The sequence below is a fragment of the Panthera uncia genome, chromosome D2 (assembly GCF_023721935.1).
Source record: "Panthera uncia isolate 11264 chromosome D2, Puncia_PCG_1.0, whole genome shotgun sequence".
Classification (NCBI taxonomy): domain Eukaryota; kingdom Metazoa; phylum Chordata; class Mammalia; order Carnivora; family Felidae; genus Panthera; species Panthera uncia.
In genome coordinates this window covers 79271653-79286617 of record NC_064818.1, presented here as the reverse complement: position 1 = coordinate 79286617, position 14965 = coordinate 79271653, and the positions used below count along the sequence as shown (strand labels likewise).

At 42.4% G+C, this 14965-nt stretch overlaps 1 protein-coding gene across 1 annotated transcript in view; it reads left to right on the top strand.

Moving 5' to 3' along the window:
• Window positions 1-289: 289 nt before the first annotated feature.
• ADAM12 (ADAM metallopeptidase domain 12) overlaps window positions 290-14965 on the top strand; it is a 348424-nt gene continuing 333748 nt past the window's right edge. Inside the window, 2 exon segments of the mRNA XM_049645890.1 lie at window positions 290-658; window positions 660-712. Of these exon segments, the coding sequence (XP_049501847.1) occupies window positions 474-658; window positions 660-712 (238 nt within the window). The 5' untranslated portion in view covers window positions 290-473.

Sequence of the window (14965 nt, the reverse complement as noted above, 5' to 3'; positions counted from 1 at the left end):
ACATTAAGTGCATCCGTAAATAACGTCGTAGTTCACAAACAACCCAGTGATGATTAAAATAGGTTAAGTAACCAATCAACACTGTTCAATAGTCCCGAGTTATCCGTTTGTCCTACCAGTCAGAAAAGTCTTTGAAGGCAAAAGGCATTTCTCACTAGTTTGGCTTCCCAGGTCCCTAACACAGCATTGCCAATTGCTTTTTGAGCGAATGAATGAACAGAGAGGTTCTGCGGAGGGATAAGCAGTAAACGGAGCTGGATTTAAACTGGGGCTTCCACAGGGGCCTTGTTTCCAGGTGGAGCGTCGAGCCATTCCCGGGGGGCAGAGAAGGGGCCCTTGCCGCTCCCTTTCAGTTTTTTTAAAAAAGGCCTGTACTTTGTTGAGAGGGTTGACCTGGTTCTGGAGAACGCTGCGAGACTCCCTTCACCCTCTTTTCCCTGTAGCAAAAGAGGGTCAAGGGAGTTTCCTCCAACATGAGCCACAGGCCTCTTGGGACGGGGACACTGTCAGGCATTGGTGGGGAGTCACAGGACAGAATTCTCCTAGGGTGGCAACCATCGTTGCTACACCCGGCTCCTTCAGCGAGTGTAGCTCACTACAGGTGGATCCCCACCCTCTCTGAGAGGGCAACCCGCCGGGTCACCAAAAGGGACATCAAGGCTCTGCGTCTGTCTGGTGGAAGGGGCGAGGCCGCCAAGAACCAGGACCCAAGGTAAGGCCGTCCCTTGACTTTACCGGTGTTTGGCACGCGGGCCCCAGGCGCTCTCCTGCGGCCCAGAGAGTCTCGTGCCAAAGGCGTGGAAGGGCGCCGGGGAAACTGCATTTCTAAGAGACAAACCCAGAGGCTTCTCGCGCCCAGGAAAGTTTGGGAGACGACACAGTGCACCCTTTTCTGGGTCCATGCCGTAGGAAAAGACATGGGAGCCAACCTCTATCAACGTAAAACCTAAAGCGATACACCCAAAGCGTAATAATGTTTGCCCAGAAGTGGCGCGCCCGCGAGTCCGAGATGATTTTCCCAGGCACGAGGTGTCCGCGTGGGGGCCTAGGGGACAGGCCCGGGGGACGCCCGTCCGGGCGCGGGACAGACAGCCTTTCAGACCTGCTACCGGCGGTCCGCGGGTTCCCGGCGAGCCGGGAAGCGAGCGGCGGAGTCATCATTTCCAGCCTCAGACTGGAAAGCTGGACCGTGCAGCCGCGTGTGCTCTTGGCAGCCGGGCGCCCGGGGCCCCGCGGCCACATCATCCCGGGGCGGGGACGTGTGCGCTCAGGGCGCCCGCGCCGCCACCGAGCCACGTCTGTGCCGCCGGGGCGCGCGGCCCGCGAGGCGCCGGGCCCCGAGCCGCCCCCGGGGGTGGGCGAGCGCGGGCTCTGGGCGGGACCCCGGCGTGGGATGGTGGGGGGGGGGGGGCCGCTGAGCGGTCTCTAGGACCCGCGGGACGCCGCCGGCGGGCGGGGGTGCGGGGGAGACGATAATTTGTTCCGAGGTAATGAGAACGGTGACTGTTGGCCGCGGGTCCATTTCACAGGCCGGCCTCCTCTCCCTAACGACCTTCCGCGTCCCCGGGCCAACTCGGACAGTTTGCTCACTCACTGCAACGGTCAAGGCTGGCTCGTGCCAGCGCAGCGCGCGCGCGCGCACACACACGCACACACCGAGGGTGGGGGGGGCAAAACTTTCAGAAAAAAAAAAAAAAAAAATGAAAGCCTAGACCGGCTCCTCGGCGGCGCGGGCGCTGCGCGAGGGCTCCGGCGCTGACTCCCGGCGGCGGCAGGAAGTCCCTCGGGTCGCGCCGCCCGGGTCCCCGCTCGGCGCCCGCGTGGGATGGTGCAGCGCTCGCCGCCGGGCCCCGAGAGCTGCTGCACCGAAGGCCGGCGACCATGGCAGCGCGCCCGCCGCCCGCGCCCCCCGCCCGCGCCCTCCTGCTCGCCCTGGCCGGGGCTCTGCTGGCGCCCCCCGCGGCCCGAGGTAAGTCGCCGAGCCCGGGCGGCCCCCTGCCGGGCCCCGGCCCTCCTCTCCCGCCCTTCGCTCCCCTCCGCGGGCTGGGGATCGCCCCCGCCCCCGGAGGGTACCTCGCGCGGCACCGGGGTTCGGGGTGGGGGGGGACGCCTGGCGGCCGGGCGGCGCGCGGGGGCGCTTGTACAGAGCCCCGGGGCTCCGGCTCCCGGCGCGGAGGGGACCCCACCCCCCCGCGCCGCCCGAGGTGCCAATTCCAGGGAGGTTGGGGCGGGGGGGGGGGGGAGAGGGAGCACTTGGCTCGGGGCCCGGAAGACGCCAGCGCGTAGCCCGGACGGCACAGCGTCGGGGCCGCTCCCCTCCCTCCCCTTTCGGGTGTCATTTGCCAAGGTGTGGGTCTTGACAGTTACACGTGTCGCTGGGGATGATGTGCATGCGTCGCGTCCTCTTACGGACCCTCTCCCTTTACCGAATCCACTCCCCACCCTCCCCAGGTTCTGGGTCAACCCTCCGTGAAGTTTCCTTTCCAGCCCTGCCCCCCTAAACTTGGGGGGGGTTGTTCCTTTCCAGCCCTGCCCCCCTAAACTTGGGGGGTGCGCAGTAACCACACAGGTGAGCCATTCCCTTCTCCGCAGGTGTGCTGCGTGCCACAGCGTTCTTTTTTTTTTTTTTTTTAATTGCCTCTTCACCTACTTCTGTAGTTTCCTTTCCTTCTTTTTTATTCCGGATCGCTCCCTTAGTTGGCGGCGGCGGCCAAACTTTAGCAGAATGTTTCCTCCTCCCGCCACTCCGTGACTTTCTGGGCTGTAAATAATCCTTCAATCAACCTGTGTAAAGTGACAACTCACTTCGAAGTTAAACCGAGACGTAGGCATTATGGCTGTTTCATAGGCCTGCGTGTCCTCGAGTCGCATCCCCTTAACGCCGGGCACCTGTGAGTCCTTTGTTTTTGCCTAATGAGGGCTCACCCAGCAGGTGCCTTGTTACAAATTCGGAAGCTTCCCCTGGACGCCGCCACCTCGGTCTTTCTGCCGCTAGAGGCGCTGTCGGCCTACCAATGAAAGACTTGCCTTGGCCTCCAACTCTCAGTGTCTATGGTTCTCTACTGTAACAGGCATTTATTTTTCAACAACTGGCCTCAATCATGAGCCGTTACCACTTTATGGTACGTTTTATTTTGCAGTTGCCACTGCTATCCTCCACCCCCTCCACGTCTACTATAATGTGGCTAAAACCCAGCTCTCGTTAAAATCCACACAGTAATGAAGACCATTCTGGGAAGTAATGATTAGATCGAAGGCTTGCACAAAGCAGTGTGGAAGCCAAGGCAGAATTCTGCCGACTGTTTAAGGGGCTCTATGACCTGCAGATCAAAATCATGGTAGTCAAAAGCGTTTTTGAAAGACTTTTGTACAAATTGGTCCCTTTGAATGTTTATTGGGAAAGAACTTTTTAAAACTCCTACAGAATCTCAAAGTGTGCCCGAGGTGGTCTTTAACTTGCATATGCTCTATACGCGTAGACAGAAATCCACTGAGCGTGGATAATATTACATTTTTTTAGAAGACAATGTTTACTAAATCAAATAATAATGGGAAATTATTTCGCGAAATGGGGGACTTTTATTATTTTGTGACGGCCGCCTTGTTAGAGAGAAATACGGGATTTTTCCTTGGGATAGAGATGACTCAGATAGAAAACCAGTTAGACCTAAACATTTTGAATGGGTTATATGTTGTGATATCCCAGGGTTCACTGCTTGTTTATCTTTGGATTCTCAGTATCAATTCTTAAATCAACCCATGCCCCAAATCATAGCACTGAGGTTGCTTAAAAATCCAAGCATGTAATAAAACATTCATTTGCGTTGGCAAGAGAAAAGGAGAAATTACTGCTTGTTGAAGGCAGAGTATATCCTGGGGGTTGTCTCCCTGTGTGTGGACCCCATGCCCCAGAAGAGTTGCCTGTTGGGTGCTCTTTAGTGGCATCTTAGCCCCCAACACGTCCAACACAGAACCCTAGACCCCAGACCCCCTACTCCTGAATCCATTCGTCCCCCACTCTTCCAGACTCAGTGATAACACCTTCTGCCTTTTCCAGATGTCTCACACTAACACATAGGAAGCCATCCCTGTCTCCCTAAAATCCACCAACCTCCAACATATATTTCCATCTACCCTCTGCCCTCGCTTCCTAGGTGTGCCTTCCGCAACCCAGCCCTCCTTTTCTTCTTCTCTGTCTTCTGCAGGAGCCTCTTATCCCTGCTAGAGTAGCCTCCTGACGGGCCTGCTGGCTCTCCTTCCTGCCCCTGCACAGTGTATTCTTCCCAGTGCTACAGCCAAAGTCATCATTTTCAATCATGAGTTGGATCATGCTGGTTTCCTGTTTAAAACTCTCCAGTGGCTTTCTACAGCTCTTAGCAAAGAAAATTCGAACCTCTGGATAACCTAATCCCTGTTTTCCTCTGTGATATCCTTTCTTACCATACCCCCATTCCCCCCTTACTCATTCTACTCCAGCCACACTGGCATCCCTTCTTTCCAACGTTCCAGTATAGTGTTGCCGTAATTTTTTTTTAAAAACAAAATTCGGTGTTTGCACTCTGAAGGTTTTGCAAATACTGTTCACAGTTGAGCCACGCGGTATCCTATGACTGCATTTCATACCTCTTGCAACTTTTTGTTTTTCCTAGAGTTAATAATTGCTTTTTTGAAAACAAAACAAAACAAAACAAAACAACCAAACCTGTTCTTTTGCTTTATTTCTGGTGTACCAATCTCTACCTCCCAAACTTTCTGGAAGAGCTATTAAATTTCTTGCAACAAGATGGTACAGGTGCTCTATCCATTCTTTATTTTTATTTGATGTTCTCTCTCCTGGAGCCCTTTATTCTTTTGTTCCAATATGAACTGGTTACTTTTAAGCATACAGTGCGGCTGGTGTCTCAAGACTACCCGTAGTACTAAGATACTTTCATTTCTTTCTGCACCCTTCCTCTGTTGGATCACCTGTTTAATGAGCACCATAACTTTGTCTTTCTTAATCTATTCCTTATTTTTGTGGAGCACACCTTCCAGTAACTTTCTGAGGAAGGGTGTGTGGGAGGCAAAACCATTTGATAACTCGTTAGGAATATTTTCGGCATGAAATAATGGAAAACCTGACTACAGAATTTTTTTTCTTTAGTTTTTTTTTTTCTTTATATGATACACACTTTTGAAGTAAGCGGTGTAGCTGGCACAGTGGGTCTGCGAGACTACCAGTGACCCAAGCTTTTACTTTTGTTTGTCACTGGCATCCTTACATGTTGATTTTTGCCTTTCCTGCTTCATGGTCTCATGATAGCTGCTCTATCTCTTAGCATTATATCTGAATTCTAGGCAGTGATAGGGCAGAAGAGGGAAAAAGCAGAGCCAGCCAAGTCTCTTTTATCAGGAAAATAAGGATACTTTCAGACGCCTTCGTAGCAGATTTTCTCTTTGTCGATGTAGGACACAGGGCCATGGCTAACTGCCTGGGAAAATAGGTAAGTACGTATTTTTATCTGTACACACTGGTATCGCAAACATGTGAATAAGAAAGAAGGTTGAAATGTGTGCCTGCCGTACCTTGTGTACAAAGATGTATGTACATTCCACCCTTGACTGCTAGTTGGTTTAGGTATAAAATTCCAAGATGAAAATCCTCTTTCCTCGGTATTTTACAAGACAGATCTTAATTGTCTGTATGCCCATTGCTGCTTGAGAACTTGATGGCACTCTGTCGATCCTTTAAATGTAGGCTTTTTTTTCCCCTGGAACCTATTACCATCGTTTTTATCCCTAGTATTATTACATTTCATGGTGACTTGCTTTAACTAAGTTCTTATCAGCAATTGTGCTGGGGACTCTGTATACCCTTTCAGTTTGAACACTCAAGCTATAAAATTCTAGTCGACTTCCTTGTGTTCTTCAATTATTTTCTTCATCACTGGTTTTTGTCGTGCTTTTAATGACACTGCTATCAGCTGGCTCTCCCAACCTCCCAAAAACATTCTGTAATTTTGTTATTTATTTTTCATCTCTGCATTTGTGTCCTGCTTTCTGGGAGAGTTTCTTTACCTCGCTATTCAAGTTATTTCGTGCTCTGTCCCTTTTTATTTTATAAAATATGTAAGATTTCGGCAAACTCTTGGAGTATATTAATTTTTATTTTTTGAGCATTCTTTTGCTCACTTCATTCTCCTCATTAGCTCTGAGATTCTTCCCCACCCCCATTTGTTATAGTCTCTGACTTTCTTCAAATGTCTGAGTTTTGGTTGTTTCCATTTCATAATGAGACACTAAGAGGCTGATTGACAGTTCTGCATGCTTCCAAAGCACAGCTTTATTGCAGGGACCTTCATACATCCCTGACTATGCTCCTTTCTTAGGCTGGTCTGTTTCTCCGAAGGAGAACCATGCACCCTCCTGTTGAGGAGATTGAAACCTGATTAGAGGGTCTGTGAACTGAGCAAGGGGGATAGGGTTAAGGTGTTTAAGTGTGATTTGCTTTTTTTTTTTTTTTAACTCTTTTGTTTTCAGTTTGACACCTTGCTTCCCCTCCGTCCCTCAGCTATGCCTGGGGTCATTGAGCACAGAACTTCCCTGCTTCGGTCTCTCCAGAAGATACATCTCCTCATCTATCAGAGAGGAAGGGACCATCCCTTCCCCATGGCGGCTTCTCAAGGGATCTGGGGCTCTTTCCTTGGACAGTATTTCAGCCCAGCCTATATTGGCTGTTAGAGGTGCCCATGACTCCTGTTCCCAAGCACGTACAGGTTTTTCTCATCCATCTCACCTTCTCAGCGGCTTCCCTTCTCTTTAAGCAGCAGGCTTCCCACTTTCTCTTCTCTGACAAGTAGGGAACCACTCATCTATCCTCTTCCATCTTCCAAAGCTTTGTTGCTCTCTTACCTGTTGTCTCCAATGCATTGTTTTTTTTTTAAATTACTGGTGTTATTATTCCTTATTGTGGGGTTTTGGAGAGAGTGCAGATAAACACCTGTGGGTCTGCTGTGTACATCCAGAAGTCCACCCATGGCTTCTGTTACCGCACCCTACATATAGACATGCTTTCTTTCTCTTAACTGCCATTTGGCTCTTCCTGTTCCTTCCTTGTGGAAACAAAAATTACATCCATTTTTAAATGTTTTAAAACTTTCTTTTTAAAGTCTACAAATGCTTGAAGTCAGTATATACCTAATTAGGTAGATGTTACAGCTGTGGAAACTGAAGATTTTTTTTTTTTTCAAGCAATGCAACTGCATCATGTAAAGATGCTAAACATATTTCTTCCGGGTGTAGATGATGCTGTAATGAACTCATTACAACTGCCAAACAAATTTTTTGTTTTGCATTCCAGAAGCCTTTTTAAGCCGAACTGTTCCTGCAGCGTCTATGATTTACAAAGACAGGTATGAGAAACATTTTCAGATGTTTCTTCCGTACCACATGGCCAGCCCTGTAGCCCTTTAGCCGTGTCCCCACTGGGAGCTGTATTAGACAACTCTGTAGTATGTACAATTCTTCAATTATCAGCTCCCTGGGATTGAGAAAGTGCAGTTGATATAATCTGGACCGAACGTTTCAAGAAATCGTTACTGTGCATTTTTAGCAGCTATGTCTTTCTGTGTTTGTGTAGTATTTTATTAAACCAGAAGTTTTTATACCAGCACGTAGTTGCCTAAAAAGGCATTTATTGAGGGCTTTGGTGCCGGGAGCAGTTCTAAGATCTTTGCATGTCCCATCTCATACCCTTCTCGTGTGAGAATCTCTCAGTCGTTCCTGCTGCTACCCTCACTCGGCAGAGAAGGAGACCGTGGCTTCCGAAGTTGCGGGTGCAAGGGCAGTCTCTAGGCTGTGTCGTGATGGAGACGAGGTCTTCCCCTAGCCCTGGCGAACGTTTGGTAGTCTATGTACTCTGTCTTTGGAATAATAATAACATCTATAGCAATGAGATTGCAGTTTAGCTTAGTTTTAAGCAGAATGGTAATGCAGTTCGAATCAACTTTATTTGAACTGGATCGAACGTCATGCTCTCCAACAGGCTGCCATTTCAATCTTCATACTTCCTCCAGCTCATTTTTCACTCTGCATCCTTGTGCTTTATTTAACGTCCAGTATGCCTGGCCTCCAGCTGACAGATGATGGAATGGAGAACCTGAATAATTCAGCGTCATGTTGATATCTTTCATCTTTTCAGCTTTTATGTCCTCCCAAGGCTACGTTAAGAGCTCAGGCTCTAGACAACTACTTAAAAAATTGGGCAGTCTCATTGGACCAACCCTGGACCTTCCATCCATTCACCTGCTCCTGGAAGCTTTGGCTTCCCCCATCCGTTCGGAGGATCCATTCTTAGAACTACTGAGGTTGCTCAGCAGGGTACGGTGAGCACTGGCTTGTAGTTTGACCAATAGATTCCTTGTTTTCTGTTTTGCTATGTTTGTAATTAAAGCCAGAATAGGATTTAAGCATTTCCCATGAACTCTGTGTTCACATGAATCTGAACAGTCTCTGAGAACCTGGTTCTGCCTTGTTGTTTTTGATTCTAAATCCTGGATTTTTTGGTAGTGTTCGCGAGAGCCTATCCTGCATTAGAATTTAGAGTCTGTGTTATATCTTAAAGTGCAACTGTACTCAGGTTGATGGGATAGATGCATTCCAGAAGTGTGACCTACTAAGTAAAATTTCTAAACTGAAACCATTTTTTCAGCCAATTTCAGTATAAGTTGTGATCATGAAAAAGATGATTGAAAAAGACTTTTCCTCCCCACCATCCATTCGCTTATAAAATGTAAAATATTTCAAAAGTTGAGAAAAGGATCCAGAATAAGTTATACACCCATATTCTTATCAACCAGGGTTTTTCTTATTTATTTTATTTTATTAATTTTTTATATTAAATATAATTTATTGTCAAATTCGTTTCCATACAACACCCAGTGCTCATCCCAACAGGTTTTACTATATGTGCTTCAGAATTTTGAAAATTTAAAGATGTAAAATGTTCAAGATCTATTTATATCAGTCCCCTGTTCTCCCTACCCATCCACTTCTTCCTTCTTCTGCAGGAACAACTGCTACTCTGATTATATATATATATATATATATATATATATATATATATATATATATTACACACACACACACTTTTTATATTGAAACATCACATAAACGGTACCCAACTATATACAACAGGCTTCTGCAACTTACTTTTTTTAAATCAATATTTTAAAGATTTATTCATGTTGGTACATATGCTTGCTTCATTCCTTTTAATTGAATGAGCCATAAATTGTGCATTCCTGTTGATAAATATCTGTTTTTCCCAGTTCTTGATATTGCAATGGTGCAAAGATACTTGTACCTATCTCCTTATATAGGTATGAGCTCTAGGGACTCTATTACAAATGAATTGAGTAGTAGAGTATGGCCATTTTCCACTTTCCTATGTTTTGCTCTGTCACTTTCTAAATTGGTTGTACCAGTTTAGATGCTTACTTGTTAGAAAGTTCTGGTTACCTATGGTTTTGCAAATACTTGGCAATTTCAGACTTTTAAACGTTGCTAAGCTGGAGGTGAAATATCTCATTATTTTAATTGTCAATTTCCTGGTTACTAGAGACTCTGAGAGTCTTTTTATATTGTTTTCTGTGTTTCTTCTTTGAATTATTCTTATCATTTGCCCATTTTTCTAGGTTGAGTTCAGTAAATCTTTTTCTCTTTACTAAGCTCCTATAGAGATTTAAAAATAAGTTCTTCTAAATTTTAACTTTTTGCTGTTCACTTTTAGTATAACTGGACTTTATTTTTTATTTATTGTATGAAGCCAACATCTGTTTTTTTCCCATATAGATAACCGATCATCCTAGTTAACATTTACTGAATCCTTTCTCTCTTTTGGTAAAATACCAAGTATAGACAGATATGCTTCTGGGTTCCTTGTTCTGTTGCACATTTATTTATCCTATTTCCAGCATCCTCCTGGATTCAATTTTCTGTACTTTGTAATCAGTCCTAAGTGTTTAGGTTGGTTGGCATATAGTGTATAGAGGACATACACAGAGGTCAGCTTACCACTGTTTACATATCAGTTCTGTCACCCAGTTACTGACCTGTGACCTTGGAAAGGTGGTTAATATCCTGTATTGTCGGGAGTTTCCCAGTCTTCACGTTGAGAATCCTGTGTTGCAGGAAGCCCTTAGGTCTGGGCAAACCATGAAGATTGGTCACCCTAAACCCCACACAAGTTGTGCAGTTTTTCCCCCCAGTCTTTCCCTCTATGAAATGGTGATAATAATAGCATGTGCTACTTTTGAAGGGGTGTGAAGAGGAGTAAATGAGATAATACATGGAAAGTGCTTTGGACAGCTCTTGCTAAGTGCTCAGAAAACATTAATTTCCCTTCCTCCTCTCCCTACTCTACTTTAAAATTATCTTGATTATTCTTGAAACATTAATATTTCATATGAACTTTAGAACCTTCTTGATAAGTTCTGCAAAATACCCTATGGGGACTTACAGCTTAATTTGAGGGAGAATTGACTACCTCATGACATCAAAGCTTCACTTCATGAATGTGGTCATTTCTTCATTCATGTGTTTTTTAATGTTATTCAGTAAGTTTTAATTAATTTCTCTTTAAAGCTCTTGCATATCTTTGTGAGATATATTTTGAGGTACATAATAGATTTGTTATTCTGAATGGTATCCCTATTTTTATTTTTAGGTTTTAGCTTTTTGATATGAAAAATGTGAAACACATACAAAAGTAGACAGACTGGTATAATGAGCACACGTATGTCTAATTCTATTATTTAGCTTCTACAAATACCAGCTTATGACTATTCTTGTTTTATTTGTGGAATTACTTCTTTTTAAAAAGTTCATGGGTTGCCTGTGTGGCTTAAATTGGTTGATCATCTGACTTTTGATTTTGGCTCAGGTCATGATCTCAAGGTGATAAAATTGAGCCATACTGGTTGTGGAGCCTGCTTAAGATTCTCTCTCTCCCTCTCTCTCTGCCCCTCCCCCCTTCACCAGAAAAGTTCTCATTGATGTTTTCTTTTCAGTATAAATTAATGTTACTGATTTTTGTGTTTTGGTTTTGAATTCAGAGACTTTGCTTGATTTTTATTCCAATAGTTTGTAAGTTGAGTTCATAAAAATTCTAAAAGAACTACTATCTGAAAATGATGGTAAATTTTGTTTTTTCTTTACAGTTCTTATGCATTCTACCTCTTTTATTTTTCTTCTTTCATTGACTAGCATTGCTCATTACAATGATAAATAAACATGGTGATTGCAAATGTCCTTGGGTTTTTTTTTCTCAACTTCAGTGAAAGTAACTGTAGCTGCTTTTTACCATTAATATATTTATTGTGAATTTTTATTAGATACGATTTTATCAGGTTAAGTACATTTCCCTATACTGCTAGTTTGCTACAATGTTTTCCTTTTAACATATATAAATCGTTGCTTAATTTATTCAAACTTTTCCTCAGCATTTGTTGATCACTTGTTTATGTGTTGTTGATTTTTCCTCCCTCCTCTCCTCTATTGTTAGTGTAATGCATTGTATTAATAGATTTTATGTTGTTAAACCATTCTTGAATGGTTAGGATAAGTCCTCTATGATTTGATGCATTTTTAAAATACAGTGTTGGATTCTATTTGCTAATATTTTATTTAAGACTTTAGCTCCTTATAGAGCAATGTTCATAACCAACTTTAGTCTCTAATTTTCCTTTCTGTAAATATGTTTAATTTCCATTTCAAAGCTTTGCCATTAGCCTTAGAAAGGGAATTAGCATGCCTTCCTTGCTTCTTTTTCAATTCCTAGGAGAGGTTAGGTATATATACAAGGTTAGTTTTTCTTTGAAAGTTGTTGCCACTTCATATCAGGGTGTGGTGCTTTTTTTACGAGAAATTTGACAGTTTAATCTCCTCAGTGGATGAAGTGCTATTCGCATTTTCTCCGTCTTAAATAACTTTGTTGTGTTTTTCTTTTATAGATTTATTTTTGTTTTCCGTTTCATTAAATTCTCATCCCTTTCTTCTACTTTCTTGGAACTTACACTGTTCTGTGAAGGATTAGCTCTTCCACTTTCAGTCATCTGTCTCTTCTGTTGTATTCACAAAGGGTAAACTTTTCCTTCTGATTGCTGCATTTGCCGTTGCACACATTTTGCTTTTAGTTTTGTGCTATCATCCTATCCAAAATGGTCTATAACTTACATTATGGGGTTTTTTTTGGATTTTTTTATTACTAAGTTATTTAGACATATGTTTTGATTGGTGTGTTTGTCTTTTACTTTCCAAATGCTTGAAGAATGGTAGTTTCTTTGTTATTTATCTGATTTTATCACACTAATGTCAGAAAAAGTCATCTGTGTCCTATCGATTCTCATCCATTTGAAGTTTTCTTTATGAGCTCATGCATGGTTAATTTCTGGAAAAATTACATATGTGTTTGAAAATAATGTATTGGGTATAGGGTTCTAGAAATGTCAATTAAATTAAGCTTATTAACTGATGTCAAGTCATACTATGACAAATAGGGTTTTTTTTTTTTTTTTTTTTTGCTCAGTATTTCTGTTTTCAAAAAAGGTTTAGAAACTCCAATAGAATCATGAGTTTTCTTTTTTTCTTCTTGTAATTCTGTCAATTTTTGCATTATTCCTTTTGGAGGTTAGTTAGGTTTTTTTTTTTTTTTTTTTTTGGTCCATTCAACTGTGTATAGCCTCAGATTTGTCTAAGAGAAAATTACTATATCAGTTTTCTTTTGGTTAAAATTTTTCTGGTATATTTTTTCCTATTTCTTTACTTTAAAATTTTCCATGTTATATTTCACAAGTATCCATCATAAACAAAATATGCCTGGATTTTTAAAATTTTGTAATTCCTGCCTATTAACCAAGTAATTTTATCCATTTACATTTATTGTAGCTTTGATAATTTTGAACTCTTCCTCCATTTTTTTTCTATTTACTATCACTATTTTTAGATACTTTTCCTGTATCATATTATATTACTGAAGGGTTATTTACACCTACTTCTGTCAGGTTCCATTAATTTAGAGGTTATATATTCCATTTCCACAATTTTAGTAGTACTGTTAAATTTTTAACATTTGCACCTCAGGTACCAAAGTGTAAAGGTGGTCAATAACTCTAGCCTCTTCTCACATAGTACTACAGGCTAAGAATGCTTAATGCCTTTCATCTCTTCTCCCACTGATGGTTTTTACCTAGCATTTTATTCTACTATATTGAAACATACTATCAAAAAATGTCATAGGGTGGTGGTAGGCTGTTTGTTTTTTAATAGTCCTGACTTATTTTGATTAGTCCAGTGTTAAGAGTTCCTCTGCCTCCCGGATTTAGTTTGCTTCTTATGAAAGTAGTGTTTCATTGAAGATCCATGAGTAGCAAATTCTCTGTGTTTGCCTGAAAAATGTTTTTTTTTTTCTCTTTTTCATGAATGTTAGCTACATATAGAATTCTAGGTTATGGTTATTGTCCTTTAACAGATATTACCTATTGTATCCTGGTCTCTATTACTGTTGAGAAGTCTTTAATGATTGTTTTCCTTTGCACTAAGGTTTTCTCTGGTTGCTTTTAAGATTGTTCTTTGGTTTTTTGTTTGTTTGGTTGTCTGTGTTGTGGTTCTGTAGTTTTTATGATCAGGATTTTTGATACAGATTTATTTTTAATTTGTGTATATCTGCCCTTGATGTGTGTCTTGAATCCAGTCAGTTATTAAAAATTCTTCACCATTGTCTCTTCAATTACTGCCTTGTCTCTATTTTCTCCATTACCTTCTTTGGACTTCTAGTATATGTAATGGGACCTTATTATTCAGTCATACTGCTTTTAATTTCTTTGTTTGTATCGCTCTGCTTTATACTCCGGGTGATGTCTCCAGGCCTAAAGTTCATTTCCCGGTTCTCTTTCAAGCAATGTCTATATTGCTGTTGAAATTGTCTATGGATTGACTTTTATTTTCCAATGCCTTTAATTTTTCATTTATAGATTTATTTTGTTTTTTTTTTTAAACTGCCAGATAATTTCTCAATAATGTCCTTTCATTATCTCTATTATGCTATTATGGTTTCTGTGTATTCTGTGTCTTTAAAAGTTTTGGAGAGGTGGAGATTTTAGGTGTGTGTGTGTGTTTATAAAATGTACAAAATATATACATGTATTTATTTATCCATCTTCCCTTTTAGATTATTCTATTATTTCTGTTTCCTAGGGTGCTGAATCTGTATTGTCATGAGTTATCTCTTCCAGTGGCTTTCAATTTCAGATTTTGAGCTCCTTTTCAGTCTTTCACATCCACAACTATTGCTTCCATGAGAGTCCATTGCACCTGGGATTATGAAGGGTCTAGTGGGCTGGTTTATTTACTTATGATGGCTATTTCAAGATTTCACTCATCTGAGCTCAGTTTTTATGTTAATTTCTCATTTGGGGCATTGTGTACCATACGATGATTGTCTTTTTGGTTTTTACACCCATGCGGCGAAGGCTTGAGGTTTTGATTTTTCCTGGGACACCCCCTAACCTTCACGAGTTCTCTGGGTAGATGTGCCACTTTGTAGTTTCCCTAGGGCATTTGGTAGAGTTCTTCTAGGCCCTTGAACTTGGGAAGAGCAGTCCCGAAGGATCCTGGCTTTACACAGGAGTCCCAGCTCTGGTTCCCCATGTCCTATGTATGCAATCATACTGCCTGTCATTAACCTGACAGGTCCTAGACTAAAGACCTGTATCTGCTGAGTCTTTGTGGCATCAATGGCATTGGCAGTGTTTGAATGCTCTGGGTATTCTTTTTTAATTCTTTTTTTTAATTTATGGATCCTGACAATTTCCTTTCCTTTCATTCCAGTTTAGATATGTCTATACTGCAGACATGCCACATTTGATTTCACAGTTTTGTGTTTGTAGTGAGAAAGTTTTCTCTCTGAATCTTCTCGGTCCACCATGCT